At 37.6% G+C, this 27115-nt stretch overlaps 1 protein-coding gene across 10 annotated transcripts in view; it reads left to right on the top strand.

Moving 5' to 3' along the window:
- SH3KBP1 (SH3 domain containing kinase binding protein 1) overlaps positions 1-27115 on the top strand; it is a 231365-nt gene that overhangs the window by 123604 nt on the left and 80646 nt on the right. For 7 of the 10 annotated variants that reach the window (XM_057419651.1, XM_057419655.1, XM_057419649.1 and 4 more), the window contains 3 exons: positions 7506-7623; positions 12938-13012; positions 23805-24001. In XM_057419651.1, coding sequence (XP_057275634.1) covers positions 7506-7623; positions 12938-13012; positions 23805-24001 — 390 coding nt within the window. Of the gene's footprint in view, positions 1-7503; positions 7624-8072; positions 8191-12937; positions 13013-16271; positions 16551-23804; positions 24002-27115 lie in introns of those variants that run through there. The other 3 variants (XM_057419654.1, XM_057419647.1, XM_057419656.1) reach the window with 3 other exon arrangements.

Below are 27115 nucleotides of genomic sequence, written 5' to 3'. Positions count from 1 at the left end.
GTATCCTCCTAAAAAAAAAATTTCATCAGCTGAATTAATTTAAATTGACTTAGATTAATATTTTCAAATATCTGTGGATTTCTGTTTAGTTGAAAATAAATTAATTTCTAATGACTTGTAGCAAACTAAAATGGGTATCGTTTAGATCAAAATACTGCCTATATAGCTTTGTGTGTATATTTATCAAAAAATGTGGCAAAAATATCACTTATTGTTGACAACTCATTAAACTTTTCTTGTTGCAAAGAAAAGCAGGTTCCTGATGTACTGTGCTAATTTGGCTTCATCCTTAAAGAAATGGATTCTGTTCCTCCTTGAGCCCCTGGAAGTTCACTGCCTCCAGCAAAGGGTTAGCATAAGGGAAATGAAGTCTTTCCAGTTGCCTCCATCAGTGCCCAAGTATGTTTCCCCAGATCCCCAGTGAAAACGGGTTACACTGATACCAGATGGTGACATGCTGAGGATGAGGATGCCTTCCCTTCTCCCGCCTCTGCTTGCAGGGTGATAACCAACCTCTGAGGTGTAGTAGCCCCACATCCTTCTTCCTGGTGCCAACAGGCTGGATAAGATACTTTTGAAAGGGTTTATATGTCTGTGGTAACGGTAGATACTATTTGGAATTCCTGTTGTGGTAGAAGTGGTTTGGAGCTGTACAGTGAGTGAACTGAAACACCTGCTACAGCAAGTGTGAGTTCTGAGACGCTAGGCTTGTCAACACATAGATATCCTTGGAGACTGTGTATGTTCAGAATTCACAGTACCTTCCTATTTGTTCTAAATAGTTAGAAATTAATTATAATAAGATCAAGCATTCATCCCAATAGATAAAATGCTTGTTGTTAAACTACAGGTTTCCATAACTACACAGACACTGATACCCATGAGACATCAATTAGCATACTTAAATTAAAAGTACATTTGAAACTAACAAGAGAAGCATTTTCATCATTGTTTATGCTCACGTTTAATGTGTGATTGATAGATTTTTGCTTGTCATCTTCCGAGCTCATTAGCTGTAACTCTAATTACAGTTGTCCCAAAATAAAGCTGTAACTAATCATCTTATTAAATGCAGATATCTGAATTCCAATTATGTTTCATCCTTAGACTTTCATGGGATGCAGATAATTAACCTGTAACATCAGAGTAAGGACACTTGGCATGTCATTCGACAGTTCTGAGCCTCCTTTCATTGAGGGTTACTCTATTGTCATGCTGCTGTGTAGCTTGTTACATCCTCCTGCTGAGAAGTCAGCTTTCTGGCAATGTGAGGTGCAGGGATTTAAGTTCACAACTAAGTTTGAGACTTGCTGTAGTACTGCTGAGCTTATTGTTTGGCTTTTACTTGATAGGCCATATATTATGTGATCAAATACTATAGGTAACTCATTTGAAATTTTACAAATTCAGTTTGTGCTTTTACAAATCTGTTGCTCCTTCTGGGCAAGGTTGGTGGGGTGATATTGTTGTTATGGGATAAAGTGGTTCAACCCATTTCCAAGAACAGGATAAACACTGGGGATTGAGCTGGACTTCCCTTACAGTAACTTATTTTGACAGCTGTAGAGTTGAAAGGGATAGTGGAAAGGGGATGATCTGTGCCGCAAGTACAGAACCATACAACACTCAAGAAAACAGCTGGGAATGGATCCTGAGGTTCCATGTCTCCCAGTTACTTTTCTGTGAAAAGCTGTGGTCTTTTTCCTGCTCCTCTTCCAACAGGTGATTCACAAGGACTTCTAAGACTACAGCTTGAATAGTTCATGTGGTATGAGGCACTTTTTTTGTGGAAATAAGGGTATAAATACCTTTGAACAGTTTATAAGGTCATTCCAGTTCTTTATGATTGCCTTCCCTGTTTCTCAGTGCCTTACATAGAAGATTATGTTTAAAAAACCCAACAAAAACGTAAACCACAAAAAAAACCAAACAAAAAAAAAAAACAACAAAGCACATTTTGACATTGTAAAATAAAAACCTCTGAAGCTGAAAAGATACCTTAATACAAGGTGCTTGTGCAGTTTTTTCTTCCCTTCTGCACCAGAGTTATCAAACAGCTTCCAGGTGTGCTGTAGCAGAAGCCCAAGGGCTGGTTGATATCTCATGGGTTTGGCTCTGTCAGAATGCACTCCCAGAATAAGCCATCAAGTGGCACTGTAGGCACCATTTTCTGTGGTCTTGTTTCCAAAATGGTCTTTTCCCATTGGCAGTAAATGTAGTGTTTATTTTACCTCTTGGGAATCCATGTTTTTAATTTCATTTCAACATTTCAGCTTTTATACTTGAGGCTCAAGATCTTCCATTGAAATTTATAAAATATTTTTTTCCGTTGCTTTATGGGCTGTAGTTCTCTCTAAGCTTGACCTTGGGCTTCTCTCCTTCCTGTTGCCTGCCTGTGGCATTGTTTTATTCCTGAGATTGTGTTTTAGTTTTAACAGCCCAGAAAGACTGTGTTGTGATCCAGGGAGACTTTATTCCACCTGAAACTTTTCCCGACTCAAAGCTTCCCTTTGTGAGCTGGAAGTAGTCTACCAGCCTAATAGGCAAAGCTACAGGTTGTAGAAAATCTTGTGAAACAGGCAGATACAGGAGTTTATTGGAAACTAAAGGCCAGTTTAAGTTAGTGCCAGTGATTCCAAATAGCTGCAGATTTTTTATCATAGAATCATAGAATAGTTAGGGTTGGAAAGGACCTTAAGATCATCTAGTTCCAAACCCCCTGCCATGGGCAGGGACACCTCCCACTAAACCATGCCATCCAAGGTTCTGTCCAACCTGGTCTTGAACACCACCAGGGATGGAGCATTCACAACTTGTTGGGCAACCCATTCCAGTGCCTCACCACCCTTACAGTAAAGAACTTCTTCCTTAGATCCAATCTAAACTTCCCCTGTTTAAGTTTGAACCCATTACCCCTTGTATATCACTACAGTCCCTAGTGAAAGGTCCCTCCCCAGCATCCTTGTAGGCCACCTTCAGATACTGGAAGGCTTCTATGAGGTCTCCACGCAGCCTTCTCCAGGCTGAACAGCCCCAACTTTCTCAGCCTAGTAGTACCATCGAACTTCCTGCAGACAAACTGCTTATATATTTATAGAATGGATCATATAACAACTTTGGCCTATTAATTATATAACAAGGTGTAAGCAAGAAGCTGTGGCAGACCTAAATATTCTGGCAAGCAACTGCTGGTAGCTGACGTCAGCACTTTCTGCTCTTTTTGGGTATCCCATCCTGAAGGTACAGGGTTGGCCATCCAGTTCCCTCAAGGGAAGGGGTTTCTAGGCTTATAGCAACAACATTTGTTGCACTCCAGGTCAGTCTGATGCTCTCTCTGACATTTCTTTATTTAAAGGGGGATGTTGCAAATTGTATTTACTGGCCATGAAGAGAAAACCTAAATAACATAAAAAGTAACATTTCCTCACTTTTAGAAGATATTAATCTTGTATACCTAGTGGCCTAATAACGTGATTATGTTTTCTTTGGTTCCTTTACAGTTACAGAATAAAACTACATTCCTGGTCTAAAGTAGAACTATAATGTTTTCCTGAATGCTTGAACTACTGTCATATTATTTTCCTTTTTCTTGTTTCTTTCTTTTTTTTTTAATTTTTAGTTGTTCTTTAAACATGGAAATAGGCTGAATTCAGTAATTTTTGTTGATTTCTAAGCAGCTGAATGTCATAGCATCTCTGTACCCCCTTGAGAACTTCTTTATGTGTCTGAATGTCTCACACATATAATTCCCTGTGTTATTGTCCTGCGTGTCCACTTCCACTGTATCTGTTTTGAGCACTTAATTATCATTTCTTACTTATATCATTATTTGTAAGTAAAATTTACTATTACAACCTCTTAGTGTCTTTCTAGTCTGGGTTGTCATTGTGTGCAGGGATCTACCAATTTCATTAAATACTCCCTAATAAATTATATGAATACATTTTGCGTTATTTTAATCTGCATTTGGTTTATAGTTTCTAACCCCTGATTTGCATAAAAAGCTCTATTGGTTAATTCAATTAAAACCAAAATACAAGTATTTTTTCTTCACTGAAAATGTAAAAAAACCCAAAGCCCAGTGATATTGGCAGAATACTTGAATGTTGCGTAGTTATTGTATAGATAAAATTTCTCTGTAAATCCAAAGGCAAGGCTTCTTAATGGGTTGCATTTCTCTAGAGATGATGCACCATTTTCTGGTGATACTGTCATCTGTATCTTGTTCAATCAAATCCAGGCATTAGACCACATATAGCTGTCTTATTGCATCTGTCCCTGCCCCATGCATGGCACTGACTGAGTTGCAGTTGGGTGCATGAGTTGTCACCTCCCTAAATACATTAAATGGAGCAATGAATTATCTTCAGTCACTTTCCTCTGTGTTGTTGCTCTTCAAATGTGGTGTGACAGTAGTATTGGCAGCCTAGAGGCCTGGCAAAATGAGAGTGTGCCATGTCTCTCTGAAAGGCAGTGAACAGATAACACACTGAAAACGTGTCTTGAAAATGCCTCTAGCTGCGGCCACTTACATTTGGCAGAATTACAGAATAGTTTGCAGGGACTTCTTCAACCAGACCAGGTTGCTCAGAGCCCCTTACAACCTGACCTTGAATATGTTGAGGGGTGGGGCATCTACCCCCTCTCTGGGCAACCTCTTCCAGATTGGAGCCATTTTTTTTCTGATTTAAAAACGGTATCTTTGTTTTCAGGCTTAACTTAACGATTTATATGTAGGGTACTATGAATAGTAGAACTTCTTTTCTGGGATAGGGACATGGACTACTGAATGAAATTCTCCTTTTAGATTGTTTGGTCTGGCCTATAAATTCTGGGCATGAATCAGGACCTTGATGTATAAATCCTGAGAGCACTTTGTTATAATAGTATAGTAACAAATTTTATTGAGTGCTTGTACCTCCAGATGGATTACCCCCATGAACAATGGGTTTTCCTTTGTGAGGTTTTATTTGCTGGGAATTATTGCAACATTTCAAACCATATGGTAATGGATTGACACATTTTGGGATAACTAAACCCCAGGGGTATTTTAATGTCTTCTTTAGTGTATGGATTAATCTCTAGCTGGTGTTTTGAGGCTTAAAGGTATGTAGCATGTAGCTATAGTGTTTAAAAATACTTAAAGTTTTGATGCTTTTGATGAAAATTTCCTAATAGATCTGTGGGAGGCCCAGTTTGACTTCAACCTCTAATGTCTTGCTAACACAATTCCACATTTTCTTGTGGAAAAAAAGCTGGGTTTTCCTTTAGGTTTTTCTAAATTTGTAAAATTACTGAATGTGACATTGTGTTTTCAGAGAATTCATTCTTGTATCAGCTGGAAAACTTATAGTAAGCTAATGAATGCTGTAAGTATATTCATATCCAATTTAGATTTACCTTTGTCTATGTGGACTTCTATACACATACATAAAGACCCATACATAAACATGCTACACAAAGAATGCTAATGTTGTAAGAAAACTGTGAAGTGTTACCCTGGAAGAAGTAAGCAGAGGAAAATTACTAGAGAGAAAGATGGAACTGATTATATTGTTCACCTTCTTTCTGTTAAGTAATCTCCACATCTTGCAAAAAACAGGGATCTTGAGATCTGTGTAATTCTCCTGTGATTAATCTTCTGGTCAATCAGCTAATGCAGTTATGGTTTAATATTTAGTTCAAATCAATAGAGCCATCTGGGTATACTGCATTAGAAAAATGGAAATATAGCTTGGAGAGTCTTGGTTATTTGTGTATTTTCTATATAACAACATATCATATATAGGTATTTAGAGATATAATTTGTAGAGTCTACTAAGTGTTGTGTGTCATGCAGTTTCAGTTTTCCAAATGTTTTTTAATTTGTCTGGAGAGAAGAAAAGCAAATATTGCCTTTTAGAGACTTTGATATTAATGTGGAAAACCTGCAGTCTACTGAAGTGAGTGATTTATATGTATTCTGTGCTCTGAAGTAGAAAGAAGAAAATAGCTGTTCTTCCCAGAGTTGCTTCTGAGCTCACTAATATTGCTGATGCATTTGGCAGGGAGAAAGAAGGGGGCAATTTTGTTATGGGCAGGTACTGAGATTAAATGGATGTAGCTGTGTAGCTGTGCTGGTCTGGATTGCTTTCAAACCAAAAAAAGCAGATCAAACCAGGAAGACAAATGTGGTAAAATGGTTGAAGATGGAGAAAAAGCACAAGAAACACTCCTGAAGTAACAACAGTTTTCTTCATAGTGAAATAGTACATGTAGCTAAGTTGGAAAAAAAAACAAATCCCAGCCATTCCTCTGTAGTTTAAGGAAATACTTGCTTGTATTAAGAAATCTGTTTTCTAAGGAGTTGAGATGTTCACAGATAAGTGATACAAAGCAAGTTGGAATTTTTTTTTCTGTAATATCATCTAAGATGTGGGGTTGTTTTTTTTGGCAGTAGATGTGAATACCCTCAATTTGTAAAGTCAAAATTCTATTTTCATCTTTTTTTGTGGGGCAAAAAGAGGAGGGTCAAACATTATTGGAGAGTGATTGATGTGTCACAGACTGAAACTGTCCTTCCCCGTCATTTTTTTTTTTTTTGTGAATTGACAGTGACTGACAGATGAAAATTATTTATATGTCAAGGGTGTGTTTGGCTGATGCGTATAAGTAATTTCTTCCTGTCCCTTTATAACCTAAAGGCATCTGGTTTCTGAGGGCTGTCGTTTCACTGCCTGACACCACCATTCAACCCTGAATGGATTATACAGGGTGGAATTTGTAAATTTTAAGTGGTATTTTCTCTTGGGATTGGCCTAGGAAGTGTCTCTCCTCCTCCTGACCGTGTCATTGTTGTGTATTTCAGTAGCATTTTGTAAAGCTAGAGTCAAATATGCATTTGCATTGTTCTTTGTTCTCCATAGATTACTTACATTAACACATTAATGATATAGCAACATTCTTAATTTTCAAAATAGAGAATTTCTGATTTTGATGGGGAAGCCAAGAATATTCACATGATATATACTAAGATACCTAGTTTAGATTTTCTGAATAGCCATTTGCAGGCATCTCTCTTTGGCCATTGATTGCTTAATGAATTTAAAGTCTTATCTGCAAATCGCATCAAGAAGATGAGTAAGAGTACAGTGTGCACAGCAAATTTAGTGATTGAACTGATATCCATAAAAAATTCAATGTAGAGACACTGTGTGCTCTCTAGTTTGTGTTTTGGTTTTTTTTAATCCTTTTATTTAATGCTCATCCATGCTTCTTACTCCTGTCAGCACTGCTGACATTTACAGATGGGTGCATGCATCTTTCTTGATTTTACATTAAAAAAAAAAAAAAAAAGAAGTATTTTCTGGCTTGGAGCCTATGTCATGTGCTCCTTATACCTGAAATAAATACAAACTACTCAAAATTGTTACTGTCATTGTTACTGAAAATCATATACACAATTTAATTCTCTGAAGTGGTTGTTATATTAACCTCCTTGTTTTCTTGGTTTTGTTTTGGTGCAGGTGGAAGAGGGATGGTGGGAAGGTATACTCAATGGAAAGACTGGAATGTTTCCTTCCAACTTCATTAAAGAGCTGTCTGATTCTGAAGATGCTGGAATAGAAGAGCAAGTAAAACCGAGTAAGGAAAAAATATTGCTGTTCTGTATGTATGGCTGTGTCTTTGCCGCGTAACGTGTTGATAGGGTAGCACATTCTTCTCTCTCGCTTGAAAGTGGTTTTGAATGCCATGTTCTTAATTTCTGCTGTGAAGGAGTCAGGTGATGATAAGTGTGTACTTGCAATGCTACCTGTGTTGTAGTATAGGCAATGCTCTGTTAGCTGTGTTAAGAATTGCCAAGCTGCAGCAGACCAAGAAGAGAGAAGGCAATGATGATTTGCATTTCAAAATGAATTGCAAGATTTCTTTTTTTCTTTAGATGTGGAAACTGAGCAAAGTAACCAAACATCTACATAATGGCTGTGCTTATTTAAATGAGGGATTAAAGTGCCATGCCTTCTGTAATGACTCCAGTAGATTTAAGGATTCATAATTATTGGTGTGGGACATGCGGCACTTTTTCCCTCCAGGTGCTGAGCATGTTACTATTACCTCCGTCACTCACTGCCCCAGCAGCCAAAGGGAAAAAGGCCAGAACTGGGACATGGACTTTGTTCTCTCACTTACAGTGGGCCAGTACTGCTGCAGGTGAAAAGCATGTTTGGTAACTAAGTTTACAATAATATAAGCATGGTAGTAGGTTGTCATATATATAGCTTTCCTTGGAGAATAACCTGAACCAAAAGTATGCTTTTATATGAACTGGACACTTGTCTTTATGTTTTTTCTGTTCTTCAAACAGATATTCTATTTCTTAATCTGTGGTCAGTTCTTTAGTGAAAAGAAAAAAAGTCAATTGTATTTCCATATTTCAGGCTAACTCCACCATATCTGCCAAGATCTTCCTGTTTTCAGCACTGCTATGTAGCACTGCTACAATGTTATTCATTGCTATGTAGTAGTATTCTGAATCTCTGAACAAGAAAAAGCAAAAGGACTCCCGAGGTCTTTGTAAGCTTATTTCAGCTGAAATGTACCACAGCCTTTATAGCTCACTCTGTTAGTAAGAGGTAGAAAATTACAATACTTCTTTTTCTTCCTTTTTCTCCATTTTTCCATTTAAGGCATATTTATCATCTTTATTCCATCCCACAGAAATAAGATCCTAAAAAACTTGACTTCTGCAATAATGAAAAAATTTCATGCTGTTTTAGTAATGGAGTACCTATTCATGTGTAGTGCACTGGTGACCTAGTCTTGTGGTCAGTGCTGCTGAAGATATTTAAAGGTGACATTCCTTCAGACTGGTATGAAAATATTTTAAAGGAAGTTGACAATTTTAGCATGATAAGGAAAAAGGAAGGGCATTAAGTGATGTTACACATTTGGGTGAAATTGGAAACTGCTTTCTATAACCTGTATATGCTATCATGTATTTTTTTCATTATAAACACAGTGAATCTTGGAAGAACTAATTATATAGATGTAGATTCAGCTCTGGATTCTGTAGTGTTTTGTACTTTATAAATGAACAAGGTAAGTGATACTGTTCAGGATGGAATACCCCAATTTTATTGGTAGGAATGAATGAATATTCCTTCCCTAGGTAATTTGGTAATATTTACTTTATAATAAACATCCTAAAAGTATCTTTTAATAAAACCACATAATTGAGTGTGTGAAAGCAGTCCCAAAGCACTACCTTGTATAGTTGAGATCCATAAAGGCACATGCTTAGTTCAAACTCAGTTTTGTGTGCTGGTTCTGACTGTCAGTGGAACCCCAAAGCTGTGATAACTTGTATTGAGAAAATATCAGTAACACAGATAATGGTTTTGTCCCTTTAACTAAATTGAAGGTAACTATATAAGAAAGATTGTTTTTCTTTTTTCTCATAGGAAATTCAGCTCTTTTGAGGTGCTTTGTGGCTAGCCAAGATGATGTGTTATTAGAAGCTATTTTTAAAATATCAAAATACCTATAAAACATATGAACACTGTAAGCCTCCTCACAGAGAGACCGAGATTCAAAGAATGTTGAGATTCTCATGTGTGGTTTATTGCTTTTTTTTTTATTTTTCTTCAAGTAAAACCATCAATTTAAGAACTTCATTCCCTTAGCAGAATTATGGGAAATATGCTTCTTTCTATATTGTTTATGTAATTATTACAGGTGTTACTCCAACACATGGGGCTTTATAAGGCTCTATTCAGGTACACTGATTATATGGATTTGAGAATAAAGAGACTGCAAGAATTTCAGCAAGTTTATACAGTTGACTAGGAATGATTATCTTATTCCAGATAGCTACACTTAGTCTTAAAACACAGAAAATAAAACCCAATTAAGTAAATCCTGGAAGATTTGGACATCAAGCTAGCGTCACTGTTGAAATGCTCTGGGAAGTATCTCAACAGGGTATTTACATTAATGCCTCCAGATCAACTCCTTCTTCTGTGGATGTCAAGACATGACAGCACTTCATATCAGAAATAACTCATTTTTGTTTCTCTGGAAATTTTGTTTGAATATTTCTGTATCACAGGATTTTTTTGTAAGGCAGAAACGTGGTGTAAAATGTTAGATTATTAAATTAGCTCTCAGGTATGAGGGGCTGTACCTGCACATTAAAACTTAGGCAGTCACTGAGGTTCTACACAGCTTCTAGAGGGGCCTAGAGAGGGTTGGAGTATGGCTCTGTAGTCATGAGCAGCAACCTTGAATTCTTCAGCCCAGCCTGTGAAATGGATAAGGTAATACTTGGCAGGTTTACTGTGCGACTTGGCAAAGTAGCGCGGGATCTTTGGAGAAGGGCACTGAGTAAACACAAGAGTATTTTTTCATTAATAGTTAAATTTAGTGTTTTGGTTAAACATAGTTAAAATTAATCTTTCAATCACATTTTACTGACCCTCTCTAAAGAGAGCCTTTTTGGAGGGGCAAATGTAATTTTTGTTGAACTCAAAGTGGAAGAACTACAGAAGAGAAAAATGGTATCTTTTGACTTTTTATGAATAAGATTAATAAAAATGCATATTTTTCTGGCCTTCTATTATGACCTACACAGGCCCGAAAGGGAGCAAGGTGCTGTCTGATTTGATTGGGTTTATTGTGTCCATGTATCTTTCATGGCAGATCAGAGTAAATGCCGCAGAGGTATGGTATTGTTTTTTTGCTATGCACTGCCATAGTGTAATGTCAAAAGTTTCTTCAGAACAAAAAGCCCCTTTCTTGAAAATGTTTGGGGTTAGTTTTGGTGGTGCCTAAGTATTTCTGAATATTGACAGTGGGACTTTACTCAGCCGATAACTTTAAAGGGTTGGGAACCTGTGCTTCTCAGATGGTGGGCGCTCAACAGATTGGAAAGTGAGACCTTTAGAAGATCAAAAGAGTGTGAGTTTGGGGCTTTGTTTGTTTGTTTTTAAAATATTTGCCCCAAGTGTAAGGTGACTGCCAAATATTTTGTCTTCAAAGGCACATTTCAGAATGTAAGTATGGACAGGATCAGATACCCTTAGAGTCAACAACAGTTCTTTGTTCTTTAAAGCATCCTCTTAAATTAAAACATTGCTTTTCTTTGACCTACTGTTACAACATGTTAATGAAGTGTACATTATCATTTTATTACTCTATTGAATAGATGCCTAAATTATAAGATTATTTTCTAGATTTCTCAGATACATTTTAGTTTTAAGAGTATTCTAATACCACATCCTGTTATTACAGCCTGTCAAGAAGCAAAGAGTTGTCAGGTAGTCAAATAAACCATATGAGAGAAATCACAGGCAATTAAGGAGATGATTTCAAAAACATTTTAGTATGTTCATGGCAATGTCATGACGGTATTTAAGGGTGGCCCTTTATGTCTTGGTGCTCTTTTATGTGTCTGTTTAGGAAATGCTAGGCCGTATGGTATGTATCAACTATTTTTAGAACCTGTCAGTGATGGCCACAGAGAAGTCATGACGACTGGAGTTAGAACTGATGATAGACTCATCAGCTAATGGTTTAGTCAGGCAACCTCTGTATTTTGAGTTTTTAAAACTTCAGATGTCTATTAATGTTTCTCTCGCTCTTCTTAATGTCATGAAGCTTGACATACTTTCCTCTTAGCTGTATCTTAATTGTGTTTGGCTGTTGTAAAGCATTTTTTAGTGGTATTTTGTAAAAACAAAGGTGGAAAGGTGGATTTGCGACTTTACGTCCTCATTCTAAAAAATAAGGCAAGGAAAAACTTCAGTTGTTAATTCAGCTGCAAGAACAAAGAAACAGCTTTTTACAATACACAAATGAGTGTATCGTAATTTTTTTTATTTTTTGAAAGTCCAACAGAATGTTATGCAGGTACCAAAATGGGTGGTATCTGTGTTGGGACAATTCATATGTACTGGCTATTCTGCTATAAAATTTTACTGAAGACATTAATTTTTATTATAGTATACATAGGTAAGATTGGCAACAAGCTGACATTGGCATATTCTTGGGCTTGCCTGGGTACCTCAAGTTTTAAAAAACCCAAACCCGATACACAAAACTGCTGCTCATGCCTTTGCCTTCACTTGAATTGCATATCATAAATGTTAGAGCATGAGTTACATTGTTATCAGAGGAAAAAAACTAAGAAGTTAATGGTCTTGATAATAAAAATGATATCTTAAAGATTTGAGGTGAGAAGTACATTTTGTTTGCTTTTTTTTGTTGTTGTTTTTCAATTTACTATTTTGGTTTTGTTAAGGTGTACCAAGTCAAACACCTGATTGAGCTATTTGCTGAAAAATTGATTTATTCAGGATTTAGTGTCCTATCCTTCAACTGAGTATTGTTTAAGACCAGTTCCCCTGTCCAAAACACTTCTAATAAGTCATCTTGGAAAGATGCAGTCTTTCTGATGCTCACAGGATCCTTGTATGTTAAAGAAATGTGAGTATTTCATTGCCCTGTTTAGATGTCAGCTGTGCTTGTTCAAGTGCACTACATCTGCATCAGGAGTGTTGAGTCACTGTGAGTGCATCATTGCAGCAATGATTTCTCCTTCACTCTGTAAGCAGTCTGAGTAAGACAATTTCATTTGCAAGTCTCATAACCTGATGGACAACAGACAAAACCTAAGAAAAATGCATTCTGTTGGACATTGCATAAAACAGCTTTAGCAAAATCATGAGTTTCTTTTATCTGACATACATGTAGTAAGAATATTTTAACTTCATGTACAATCAGATATTTTTGTTAATATTCTCGTTGTTTTGCTAATGAGGCTTTAAAAATGTTAGTGACTGAAAATACAGATTAAAACCTCTTCCTTTCCCTTCTTTTTACCATCATTCGATCTCTTCACCCCCACCCTGCCCCTTCTCCTTTTTTTTTTTTTTTTTTGTCTTCTCTTGCTTGCTGTCAGGAAAATCTGCCTTTCAAGGGACAATTCTGTACAGAGTGGCACCGGCAAAGATTGACAGCTACAGACGTTATAACAGTGAGTGTTTCAAAATCAACAAGCAATGGCTTTAGTCCTCTGTACTTGTTTGATCTATTTACACTTGTAAAAAAATGTGCCACTGCTACTCACTTATGGCTACTCTACATGCATATATCTGTCTGTAAGCTAAAGTCAGTTTGCTGCTGATGAGCTGCCTTAATGCAATGAGAATGCACCCGTTCCTTCTGTGCATGTGTATGTTATATGTCCATATAATATGTGTAAGCCCACAGTTAATTATGAATTAAGTTGATGTTTGGATCTCAGCTGTGGATTGACATTAAGACCATTTAGTCCCATCATTTTTGCCATCTGAAACATGAAGTCTGTAGATTAAAAGCCACAAATCTTTGAATTAAAAGTCCTTCTGCTCTAAAAATAAAGACCCCATTGCAGTTGCTGTTCATAAAATATGCTTCACTTTGCTTAAAGAACATTGTGGGTATTGTTTTGTTAGGGGTGGATTGGTTGAGGTTATTTTGGTGGGTTTATTTAGTTTTGTGTTGTTTTGTTGGGTTTTGGTTTTGATTTTGCTTTATTGCATGCTCTTCATTTGGCATTCTGGTTTTGACAGCTATTACTCACAGCATTTTGGCTGATACATTTTTTTCTGCCAAGGAGGGAAAAAGTTATAAAGCTACTTTCATTTCATGGTCGGGTTTTTGCCTTTTGCATTTTGGAAGCAGGGAACATGCTGCTTTTTGCATGCTTTTACTACTGACTTAATACAGAAGTAGACAAGATGGTTGTGTAAGTTGAAAGACAGACAAAGCAAGGAAGACAGAAATCTGTCTTACCACCTGCTTCCTCATTGAGGAATGTAGCAGAAAGAGATCCTACTGAGTCATATTCAGTGTGACTAAATACAAAGTGTTCAGTCCTGTCCTCCGGTGAACAGGATGTTGTGCTAACTTTGGCATCTGCTTTCATCCCAGAGAGCTTTCTCCTGAGAAGATCCAAGCTGTGCTGCCCTTCTTCCTCCTTTCTGGGTGGGCATGTTTGCTGTCCTACCTCTGAGGACTTCTGTCTTATGCATGTTCACAGCAAAGGATGAAGCAGTTGAAGTAGTAGTTTTTATTCTGATAATTGCATTTACACTTTTTTTTTAAAAAAAAACAAACCTCAAGCTGATTTTTAAAATAGAAATCTGTGTGAATGTGTGCAGCTCTGAGTATTTCCTCATTGAGAATTATCTCCCAGATTCTTCTCCTTTCTGCAGCTCTTCTCAAGCATCCAACCAAGCTCTTGCTCTGCCTTGAGCAAACCATGTGACTGGTGGTCTTCACATTATTCTGCTGCTTCTCCCCTTATAGACTTCATGACTGCTTATGCATCACTCAAATTACATGCTTCTTGCAGAGTTCCTGGACCATCATGTCCTCAAATCCACCTAATCCGATGAGCGTAATAAGTATTTATGAAGTAAATCTCCAGGATGCTTGACTTCTGGTTTCAGGATCTAGCTTCAAATCAGATGTAAGGTCTGCCTGTGGAACCTTTAATTTCACATTAAACTTGATGGGCAGTGTTGCCCTAACATTACTTAAAAATTTTCCAGAAACCTGGTCTCCATGTCCAGCCCATTTTTCATTAAGAGTTAAATGGCTTTTTCCCCTTTTCTCCAGTCATTTTGGGTGAGCCTAAGTGAAGTCAGGAAGAATTCTGTTACCTTTAAGTTGTGCTAGAGCTCTGCATTTAGTTCTCCTTGTTAATAATACTGGCATGTGGTTGTGCCATGTCACATAAAATAGATTTTATCAAACTAATTTCATAGAGTACAGGATTGGGTGGGTATCTACCTGTATGCTTGATAACAAGCTGCAAGAAAACAGCTTAAGCCACAGTAGATAGTTGCATGTTTCTCTGAGCAAACCACCCATGTAAACTTTTTTTTTTAAAGCTGACAAATGCTGTTTTAATACTATCTCCCTTGGCATTTGGTTGAGATTTGCGTATTTTTTCATGCTGCAAAGGTATTTTGCTTTCTCTGTAAAACTACATCTCAGGAGGCTACGTGTCCAGCTACATTTGTGCTTATTTGTTGCTTACTGGGTTGGAACTAGGACTGAACTGGGTGGTATGCAAAATCAGGTCACCAGGGAAAGTTTTAAATAAAATGAAGGTTGGCATTGTTGATACTATCAGAGATGTTATCTTCTAAACTAACATACAAAAATGGGGGTTCGTTATTCTTCCGGTTCCATCTATTGGCAGCTGACTTCCTGCATCCTCATGTTCTTCCCAGGCAGGCCTACTAAAGGTGTGGCCAGCTACTTCCATTTTATATCTGATCTGTAGTCCTTATTTTTAGACAAATAACCATGTGCTTAGGACTCCAATGAAAATAGTTTGGAGACATTCCACTGAATTGTTTTCGCATAGGGATGTCTGTTTAGAGCAACCCACAGCTGCTCTAATTTCAGCTTTCTGGTTTCTTCATAAATCAAGCTCCAGTCAGTTCATAGCTTTAGATCAGTTATGCTCAAAGGGTGCTTGGATTCACCTGTATCACATTGCATGTAGCATTGCTCAATTTTTGTAGCAAGCTTAGAGCTTTTCCTTTACAAACATATGCTTAGTGCTAAATAATTTTGTTTTGAAAGCCATTTTCAGCTGCTGTCTTTAGAAGACATTCTCTTACTTAACCAAGGCCTGTAATAGCTAAATGCTGTTGAATTAGTGTAGCTGCTTCTAGAGATACCTTCCACTGAAATATGCAAGACTGTCTCCTGCATAAACACTCAGCCTTGCCTTCATACACTGACATGGCTTTTTCGGTCATTAGATCTGCCAGGCTCCGCTCAGTGATAATTCCAACTCCTCTGGCATTCTGCTCATCCACTTGCTGTCACAAAATCTTTGCTACTGCATATGCTGTAGCAAACAAAAAGCTAGTAACTTGTCGTTTATTGATCACAGCCTTCTCTTTTCTCATCCTGCAACTTTCCTGTACCTCCACAAAAAAAGTGCTTCTTGGATTTCTAATATTTTTATTTTTACTGGTTTAATCTCTCTTTCTTCCTCCACTTTCTTCAAAGATGCTATAACTGAGGATCAGGGCATATAAAATGCTTGATTTGACAAATATTTGCCTCTCCTTATATGTGGATCCACAATGCTGTCAGTAATAGATATTAGATATAATGGAAGAAGATGAGACAGGAGCGTTGAAACAGAAATATTCGTGAGTAACCTTAATTGTGTCTTGTATTGTTTCACCACCCTTTTTTTTTTTTCCTTTTTTTTTAACCCTCTCCCTAATCCTTGAGGAACTATGGCTGGACAGAGTTCCAAGAAATCAATATGGTTGATGTATTTATGACATTACTAACCTCATTTAAGAGTGACTGAATGTGAGTGAAGTGAAGTGAGAAAAACAAATGTGGATGTTTAAGAGTTCTGAAGAGGGGACAGTTGCAATTTTTTTTATTTCATGTGAACTTCATGTAACTTGCTTACAAAGAAGCATGTCTATTAAATACGCAGCTGCTACAATGAAAAATTAACATTTGAGAAAGAACAATGCTAAAATTAGGTGAGGGGAATTTTTATGATTAAAATAAGCATCCTGTTTTCTGAAGAACGGATGTACAAATGGCAAGGGGTTGGGGGTGGTGGCTGGAAGAATTACGTGGAGTGGGGTGAAACACATTACATCATTCCATTGATTTGGACTCTAGTTACCAAGTGGTTTTCCGTGAGTCTCACCAAAGACCTGTTTTATGTGAGTAGCAGGTAAAGAATCCTTTTGGTTGCTTACCCATCCTTTCATGTGTAGTAATCTGTTCCTGTGCTTGGTGAGAACAAGGGTGGTGAAAAATAGTTCCAAAATGAAGATGACAATGGTACAGTTGTAGAGCTCCTGGATGAATATTTGTTTCTATTTGCTCTCACAGTATTCGGGGAAATGGCTGGGGATCAGGTGAAGCCACCAATTTCAGTATTGATGGCTCTGTGTTCATGCTGTAGGGGATGCTTGTGCTGTGTTGCCCTGCATGCATGCTGCTGTGTGGTGCTGGATACTGCTCCCCTTTTCCCTGCATGATTTCTTGTGCATACATAAAAATCTTGGGGCTGTTTCTTATGTGGCAAGAACTGTTGTGCTGAGTAAAATGAACATGTTGAAAGGAAATGACAAAATGTTTAGATTACGTGGTTACATTTCTTCAAGGAATAAAACTGAGAATAATAAATAATGGCTAATATTGAAATAGTCTGCCTCAGCCATTTGTACATGTATAACCACTTTTGGTAAAGAAGCATAAATTTGTTTTCTGAAAGCATGAATTTATTAACCTTTAAACTATGAAGAATCAGCATGGCTTTGTTCTGCAGTAATATTCAAAAACAAACTTCCTTTTCTGGTTTTGATTTTTTTTATGACACTGTGGAATGTTTTTGGGGATGGCTTCAACAAAATACAGGATTTTGGTAAAAAGCAAGCTCAAGATAAACACTTGATAGGCTGTGGGTATTTGTTTTGTCTTCACCAGTATGTGAGGAAAAGGAAAAAGGACAGTTCCTGTCCCATCTACTGCAATTACTATGTCTAATTTCACCTTCTTTGTCATTCAGATCAGTCATTCTGGTGTTCCACGATGTCATTCTCTAAATAGAAGGAAGGACATATTTCCTTTGCTTCCCTTGTGGAAAATCAACATAAGGAAAGGCAAAAAGACTTTCCTTAAAAGGAAAAAGTCCCAATAAGCTTCATTTACGCAGTTCTTTGTTCTATTAAACACAGTTGACAGTGTTTGTCTCTGGCTGCCAGGCCAAATCAAGAGGTCCTTTGCACTGTCTCAGGTGTGTGTCTTTGAACAGCTGACCTTTGCATCACTTAAGCCTGAGAAATGCTTAGAGGACCAGAGCATAATTTGCTTATACATCGTCAGAGTGGTACGTCTTTTGCCCAGTGCCATAAATTGTCTGCAGAGAGAATAATCCAGAATAAAGAACAAAAATCGAATTACTAAATAACAGCTCAAAATAGAAAGTTCTGTAAACCTCACAATGTATTCCCTGGTTTTCCTGCCATTTTAAGCTCTTTAGAAACAATTTATTTCCTGCTTTGAATGGAGTTAATTTTATCACAACTGTTTATTTTTGTTTTAACAGCTTTAGTTTACACAGCTCTTTATCATCCCTAAATATTTTTCTGATTTATAATCTTGGTTTGATGCCAGTGCAGCTCTGGGCTGTTGGTGAATTAAGTCTATGTTGCAGGTCTCTTTCTAATCCCTGTTTGAGCTAATCTGTTTCGGTGCATTTCAGAATGTTGCTCTCAAAAGACCTGTAACTGGCATAGCAGGAGTGTGGTGTGTTTGAAATGTCTCAAGAAAACTAATCTGTGTTGTATACCCATAGAGGAAAAAACTGTGTGTGAAGTGCGAAATTCCTTCAGACAGTGTGGTGAGCATTTATCTTCATGAATACTAAATTAGCTTGCTTTTGTAAGGAGCATGAAGCAACTGAGCATCTTGGAGCTCTGACTGTTTTAAAATAGCTGTGTGTCAGTACTTCCATATCTTGTCCCAGCCAAAAGTTGGGAATGGTCAGCTCCTGGGAATTTTAGTTTCTTTTTCCTTATTCTGCCCTTGTTCAGACTTCAAGGAGCTTACTATAAAAATGCAACCACTGCTCAGATTTGAGCTCTACCTTGTGGTGCTATAGATGATTCAGCAGCAATAAATCTAGGTAAAGAATGGTGCCTTTGATAATAAAGCCAGAAATGGAAAATGTTCCTTCCAAAAGAAATTTTAAGAATCTGAAAAAAATTTTTGTACTATTTATTGTGACTGGTGTGATAGCAGGCACGTTAGTGAGCACCTGGTTGATGTTACGTTCTTAGCTTGCCGGCTTTCCAAATGCTGACAGACTGATTCTAGAAAAGTTTATGTTAAAAAAAAAAAACACAAAAATGAACAACAAAACCAAGGCCTGAGTACTGTAGCTTTTATCCTATCCTGGTTATGTTTGAAGTGTTAAATAACTGGACTTAAAATAAAAGCAATATGTGCTCAGTGCTTCTGAGGATAGCTGTTTTCTGAGCTGCAGACCTTACCTTAGAGCTCAAGTTCGTGGATCTGCCACAGCTGTTTCATACTGGGTGGGTGTACTGGGCAGCAGCAGCAGATCACTGTGCCAACTGATCAGGTTTTAATGCCCATTTAGCAACCTGACCTCCCTGCTAACTATAGCTTTTCTTGAAGAAAATTTTGTGTTTAAAATTCATAATCTCACAGTCTGAGTCACTCAGGTTCCTACCTAGTTCCCAGCTGTATCCTTGGGCTTTTAGGGAAACTATCCAACCAGCTCTGTTCTCCTATTAAGCTGTTTGCAGTGTTGGCAAAAAAAGGCCATGAAAAGCTGAAGGGGGTAAAAAAGAAAACAACAAACAAAACAAAGGAGGTGGTTGGAAGAGAGACATTTTTCTGCTTCAGCTGTCATTTTTCTGACTTCAGCTGTCAGCCATCCCTTCCTTGTGTAGGCAGGCCTAGGGACTGTTTTGTAGTGCATTATTGTTTATTAATCTTAATACAGATCTTAATTTTATCTAATTTGTTCTTAGTTGCCACTGTGTGTAGTCCTCCTCTTCTGTCACCTTTGCTTCTTGCCCTCAGCCATGAAATGATTAGAGCAGGAGCAGACTAGCTCTTGGAAAAGCTAGAGCTTTTACTCTTACTTACCTATTTAAGTCCAGAGGTCTCCTCAGTTTGTGTCAGTCAAAAAGTGATAAATTATATCATTTTCCCAGTTGACAGGAAGAATTCTTCTAAGTCTGAAAGGGCTTTGTAAGGCTGGCCTCTGTATCCAGCCATTCAAAAGCAGTTTAATTTGGACAGGCATCACTTCAGTCCATTCTGTTCTAATTAAAAAGTAATTAAAAAAAAAAAGAAAAAGCAGCAGTTATATCCTATGTTGCTTTCACTATGAGGGTTGTGTGCTGAGACTAAGCTCTGTGGCATCATAGAGACAAATTACTTTTGGATTATATCAAGCACAGATGGGTGATGCTAGGGAAATCCGTTGTAAGCCTGAGGTTGGGTTTCTGATACAAGGTGTGATGTCTCATCACAGAAGAATGGTCATAAAAGATGAAGATGCAATAATGAAAAACAAGTGATGACGCAGAAACAAAAGCCTAATTCTCAATGAAGCCCCTTGAGGTTTCTGAGCTGCTTTCATGAAGGCTTCAAAGATCTGGAAGTCCATGTGAGAACTCATGAGTAATTCCGATAATTAACTTCCATCTACTAGCCAAGGTCTAGGTCCTCTTCTCCCACAGTTAGTGATGCAGAAAATCTTATTTTAATTCCTTGTTTTAAAGGTTGCCTTCCTGTTCATTTCATGGAGAGGCTAAGAGCAGTCATGGACTCTATCAGTAAAAATCCAGTTACTTGTGGAGAAAGGTTTCTGCAGTGCTTTTTCCCTCCATCACAGAGTAGTTTGAGGAGATTTTGGCAAGGATGAAAGAAGGAACCTTTGCCAGAGGGTAATTTTCCCATCCCTTATCAAGATCTTTTGTTCAGCAAAGAAACGATGGTAATGATACTCAGATAGACTCCACAACTCGTTAAAGTTGTAAAGTAGGTATGCTTTTTATTCAGCACTGAGATGCACGGGGATAATTCCTCAAAGTCATGGAGCCTCAGTGTTGTTTCCCTCTACATTTATTCTCTAAAGTTATATATATTCATAAGGTTGCACAATATGCCTATACATATTCATGTCCTATCCCCGCTTCATATTATAATGAGCTAGAAGGTCCTCTGCACACATGCAGTGTCCCCTCTGGTCATGGGCAGGGGTCTTCAAGATGAAGTAAATGAGTCTTCCTCCTGTGGGTAGGGGTCTTCAAGATGAAGTAAATGAGTCTTCCTCTTCTTGAACTTTTCACCTTTTAGTCTCCAGGTATGGCCTTAGGGTTTGGTCGGTGTCCCAGCCATAAACCATCTGCTTCTCCCCCTTATCAGTAGATTCTTCTTTTCCTTATCAATAGCTTCTTATCAGTAGAATCAGGTGTCTGCTTTTCCTTGTCAATAGAACCAGGTGTCTTTGTTCTGCTTAGTATGCATTTACAACAGACAGTACTTTTGTTTAAGCAAGCGAATTCCTCTAACCCCCTTGTACAACCCCCCTGTACATTGGTCAACCCTCTGCATCAGTAACTGTGATTTGAGTTCTAGGTGTAGATGTTTTAAACTGAGAAATATTATTAGTAAGTCCATATAGTTGATTGGTGACCATTCTCTTTGCATTTAGAAGTAGTAAACAAAATTGGTTCTAATGTCTGTCTTGGCCAGGGCCCTAGTAACTGGTATTTTGCAAAGCTGGGGAGGTCCAGTTTTCTAGTACTTGCAGCTTCTTCTGTTACTGCCTAAGTCACAACAAGGTGTAGGAATAAGAAAGAGGCAGTGCCTTTGCTGTGTTGCCTGAAGAGATTTATACCTTCTTGGCTTACTTTATTTACTTTGAGTGCCTCTGCACTGTGGAATGGCTTCGCTACAGTTAATCACTCTCCTGCTGCCATCCACAGCACAGATGAGGATTGCACTGCATGCTTGAATTTCCTAATTATTGTTTTCATGAGGTCTGGTAAAGAAGCAACACACAGAATTTACTTCACTGGTGGTAGGAATACTACCGTTCTAACTACCATAATAAATAAGTGAAACCAGATTTGAAGTTTCTCCTCATGGCCCTTCTTGGAAAAATAAAAAGGCCAAGTAAAGAGATCAAGATCACTATGTTACTTATGTTCAATAGGTAGATGTGGCAGCCACTGAGGAGGACAGAGTAAGCATTTTCATTAGTCTTTAGCCGTTTTGTTTGTTTCTAATTGGGAACTTTCTCTAATTCCAGTCTTACACTCATGTTTCAGATACAGAAGATCTGAGAGCAGCATATAATGACTTTTCTGCTTAACAGTTTTGCTAAATATCCTGGCTTGATACATAATTCCTGATTTCATTTCTTAGCAGCACTCTGGTTTTGAAACCAATTTAACAGATGACCCCTTTGCATCCTAGATCTTGAAGTTGTGCCTGTAGGCCTTAGGATTTACATTGGTTTCTGTGGTTCATTGGAGAAGCTTAAAATAGCCCTTGAAGAAGCTGCTATCTTTTACTGGGTAATCATGTTTCTAAACAATTAATTGCCAGGATGACAAGAAGTCCCCCCCCCAAACAAGTTGCTGCTCACCAGAAAGGCAGAAAGTTTTTGGATGGAGACTGTTAAAACCAAAGGTATCACTTGAGTCAAGGAGGCAAAAGCAAAGGACTCAACTGTTAATATTAAAATTTTATCCATAAAGATTTTCATTGATTTCAAAATACTTTTTCTTCAGTTTAATTGCTCTGCTTGGTTTTGAAGGGTTGTTCTAGTGTAGGCTGGAAGTTATATTCAGGTGCTTTCAGCTCAGGAATAGTTTCATTCTGTTTCTGTTGCTACATCAGGAGTTTACATCAGAGAATCGTAAAAACTGAGGCATTGTGAAGATTTTATAAAACTTCCCACATGCTCCTTAAGCTGCAGGCCTTCTATAGGGATCCCGTAGACTTTGTCCATCTTAGTATCATTCCTTTTGTCAGAAATACAGAAATTTTTGGGTAACATTACTTTGTTTAACAAAGGGACAAGACAAAGAGATTTGTATAAAATCTCTATTTTAGGTGTCTAGATTTTAAATAAGAATTTTCTATGCTAGCAGCCTTTTCTGATGAAAATTCATTGCTATAGTTTTGTGGATCTGATATAAAAATAGTTCAGAAGATAAGCTGCTTTGAGATTTTTCTTTCTTTGACTTGTAAGATCCACAAATGCTTATGAGGGCAATGTGAGGATTTGAGTTTGCTATTACTAGCTAGAATTAGTGCTGTAGTAACAGCAATTGCTGTGGGTTTCCTGGAAACATAATTAAGTCAATATGTAATCTAGGAAAGAAAATTTAAATGAACTAAGGGGCTGTTTCATTTGAAACAAACTTCAGTTGGTCACTTTTGCTGCCAGTGGCTGTTTGGCCTAATTCTGCACCATTTTGTAAAATGGCTGAAGCATCACCATATTACATACATGGCCTCTGCTATTCAAACAGCAGATATTTTCAGATAAGTGCAGATAAATTTTCCTATTCACTGTAAGAAGTAATGCAAAACAGAATGTCAGTTTTGATTTATTGTATTCCTAGAGGATAGTGTGCATGGATGCTTGTGAGGCTGTCTATGCTGCAGAGAGATTTAATTTTCAGCAGGGAACACATTATGCAGCTTATTTGATTGCAAATTTCTTTGACCAGCTTTCAGCTTTATATTTCTCAGTTAGGTAATGTAGCTTTAGATACTAATTCCATAATTGGTTTGATATGAGTCACGGATTTAAGGTACAGTGCGCCTGGTCTGATTGCTTGTTAGCTTGAAGTGGCTTTATACAATAGCTGCTCTACAACTGAACTTAACTCTTTAATTTACTGAGTTCTCTTCCAAATAAATTTTGTCTGAGGAAGAAGGATTTTCTTGGTACTCAGAGAATGGCCATGAAGTTTTGATGCTGGAGGTTGCATGTTTTGTGGATTGGTGTAAGTTCTAAGTGGTACACCAATGGCATGAAATTAAGTTATATTTTAAACTCAAAAATGAGCACATGGCACAGAGAGCATCTTCTCTACCTCTTTCTTCTGGTTTCATTTTCCTTTATAGAGGATGGTGGGAGGGAGAATCTTCCAGTCACAATCTGTTTTGAAAATAATGAGCTTCACACCTAAGATTCCTTCTTTCATCCCTCCATTTCATAGGCTTAAAAGATGCTGCGGGCTCTGAGAGTGATGGTGGTGACTCTTGCAGCACAAAATCAGAAGGAGCCAATGGAGGCACGACAATCCAACCCAAAAAGGTCAAGGGTGTTGGCTTTGGAGATATCTTCAAAGACAAACCTATAAAGCTACGACCAAGGTCAATAGAAGTTGAAAATGACTTTCTCCCAGTAGATAAGGTACGTGTCATTTCTTAAATGTGTTTTAGTTTTCATCCTGAAGTTTCGAACCTTGCGCTGGCCAAAACTTGACACTTTATGGTCGTGATTTCCTAATCTTTCTGTGGGCAATATTCTGCTTGCTTTTTTTTTTTTTTCCCTTGCCACATACCAGCAAGTGAATTCCAGTGAGGTTAACTGCCTGCAAGAACTGTTACTTTGCGTGGAGATTTACTCCTCTGTTCATATCTCCATCTGTTTAATTGGCCTTTTTTCCTTAGAAAATATTACTTTAGAGAACAAGACTGGAGAGGCTTTTCACGTTTTCAGTCACTCACATTATGGTTAAAAAAATAATTGCTAATTCTCATCTAAACTAAGAGGGAGATACTGTCAGTGTGCTTAAAAAAACAAAAGCAGCTTTGGCAAATACCAGAATACCTCAGCTTAGTACTGTACTTCTTGATTTAAAGGATGCTTTCAAAATTACCTACCTTTGTTTAAAGGAGTTAGTAAAAGATAAAGTATATTTTTTCTAGGTTTGTTCTACGTGACATAAGAAGAAAGTCTTGAGATTAACAGCTGGGGAAAAAAATAACATTCTGCCAAGTTGAAGCAGACCATCTCTATTCTTTGTCCCAAAGCCTCCAAACCCTATCATTAAGTATGTTAGAAATGGAGACTAGAAAGCCAAATGAAATGTTTCTAATAAACTGGAGGAGGTAAACATGAAAAAAAAAAAAGGGGGGGGGGGGGGATTGATAACTCTAAGGTATGTTCATTAGGGAAACAAACAGAAAAGTGTATTGTTTCCTAAGGAAGTAACAACTAAAGAAAAATGTGTAAAATCATTTGTTTAAGTGAACAGTTAGATTTTCATAGGGTTACTGATACACTGAGAAGCATTAGGAGGCTTCTTCAAACTGGAATTCTGCTAAGGGCGTTGTTATGTGATGCCTTTTCTTTGTCTCCACAATGATTTTAAGGCACTTTTGGGCAGCTGCTCCCTGGTGTGGCAGCTTCTTGCCTTTTGTGTTGCATTTGTTTAGTTGTCTGTAGAACCAGGCACTACAGAATTACATATTTAGGCCCACGCGGCTTTTGCTTTTTAACCTAGATCATTTCAGTGACCTGGCACAGCACCTTCCTGCACATCCACCCTGAATCTTGGTGGAAAAGGAGGAAGGGAGATCCTGCAGAGGCATGGTGGGAACTTCTTAAGTTAGTTATATTGAGGGACATTTGCTTAGTATCTTGCAGGAGATCACAATTTACATTCTCTAGAAGGAGGATAATGAAAAGCTGGGATAATCTAATAAAGGAAAAACCTAGATTGTATTACTCCTTGACTCTTGCTGACTTCTTCAAAACCTGCATAGTACCCTCCTTGCCTCTTGTTTCTGGGTAGGCTTATTAACTCAAGTGTGGAACTTTGTTACTGTGCAGGAACAGGCGCATATGAGCTGTATTCCAGTGGTATGTCATCAAAGAAGCCCTCCCCAGGATACAAAACAGGGACAGGTCAGGCCTTGGTCGTGTTCACTGAATGGTAGATAATGAACCTTCCTCCTGGCAGATTCGGGGAATGGGGTACAAAGCAGTGTAGTTAGCATTGCATGGAGCTATCATGGTGTGTTTCTGCAGCACAGTTTATTTGTGACCCTGACAACCTGCCAGTATTAAGGTGAGATTGGGCTTTAGGGAAGTTTTGTAAGTATGATAAAAAATAATTTTACCAGAACATGAACTTGTTTAATAAATGGGTTATTTTTATTTTTGTTAACACCATTTCAGAGGATGTTTGTTTTTACAGTTTGATGGCTACCTGCGATCTTGTATTTACAAGTCTGTCTTTGCAAGGCATGTGTAAGGAAAATTGCTTTGTATATGGGAAGCACCTGATAGCAGGCAGACTTCAACTCATGCGTGGCTGTGCTTAAACTTCTTTTTATAACTGGTGTGTAACGTAAGTGTTCACTTGTAAGGTGATGTATATGTAGGCACTGACCAGAATTCAAGCATTGCACAAAATTCAGTTCTCTTGAGTCTGATAGAGGAAAATTACAATTTACAAAGTATAAGGCCCTTCCACATGAAGGATTTCTTGTGTCTGCAGGTTTACAATAACTGTATCCATCGCTACAGTAGTGTTTGTAAATGGGAGCTAATTAAAATAAACTATGTATCCCTTGAACCTTGGAGTCCCTTGTTTCAATATGAAGTGTTTGCAAAGTGCTGATAAAGTGGCCTTCATTCCGTGATGGGAAGTCCTACTCCACTTTATAGTAATGGCAAGTCTAAACTTTTTCACTAAGAACAAAATATTTGTGCAGTATAAGTCAATGGTTTTGCTACTCAGCCAAAAATTGAATACAGAATTTTCAAAAAACTTCTAGAATTTTCCATCTTACCCACAGACTATGTCTTCAGATTTTTACTGAAGTTGGCATGGTTACTAGTAAATAATGGCTTCATTTTTGTAAACAAAATTCATTATTTGTGTTTCAATGTGGAGATAACTAAAGGGAGCACTTCTTTGCTGTTGTTGCTTTTTTCCTGTCTAGGGTCAGGATGGTTAACCTTTGAGCAGTACCATTCAGAGGCTTTCAGCTCTGTGGCCTTTTCCTATTCACAGCACCAAGACATGACTCATTGACACAACATTAATTTACAATGGCAGAACATTAATGTTCCCAGATACTTCTCTCCTGCCTGCAAGAAATTTTTCCCTCATCGTTGCCATTTTCCCATTTAATGCTGTCTGAGAGTGAGAGGATCCTGCATTAACTTTGCTGCTCCAAGCAAGGTCATACTTAGTTTAAGAGCTCTGTATACTGGATCAGAAGTGTTGCAATATATTACGCAGAGTGCCAAACGGGTACAGATTTTTCTCAGTGTAGTTTTTAAAGGGATCTTTGCCCTGATACGTGCCTTTCTCCTTTACAAGTAGCCTCAGGTTTTCAATAGCTTGTAATCTTTTGAAGAGGCAGAATTCTCTCTGAATTTTGGAGACCCTAAAACTTGCTTCTTCTTCATACAGTTATTGATGAAACATTTTATATATTACTCTAATAATTCTGTTGCTTTTTTGATTTAAAATATTTTCTAACTATTGTTTTTTGTAAAGCATCAATA

Source organism: Pezoporus wallicus, unplaced genomic scaffold (genome assembly GCF_028554395.1).
Source record: "Pezoporus wallicus isolate ANWC-B61680 ecotype Strahan unplaced genomic scaffold, APGP_CSIRO_Pwel_v1 contig_5767, whole genome shotgun sequence".
In the NCBI taxonomy this organism is placed as follows: domain Eukaryota; kingdom Metazoa; phylum Chordata; class Aves; order Psittaciformes; family Psittacidae; genus Pezoporus; species Pezoporus wallicus.
The sequence above is the reverse complement of the archived record's forward strand: the minus strand, read 5'-3'. Positions and strand labels throughout refer to the sequence as shown.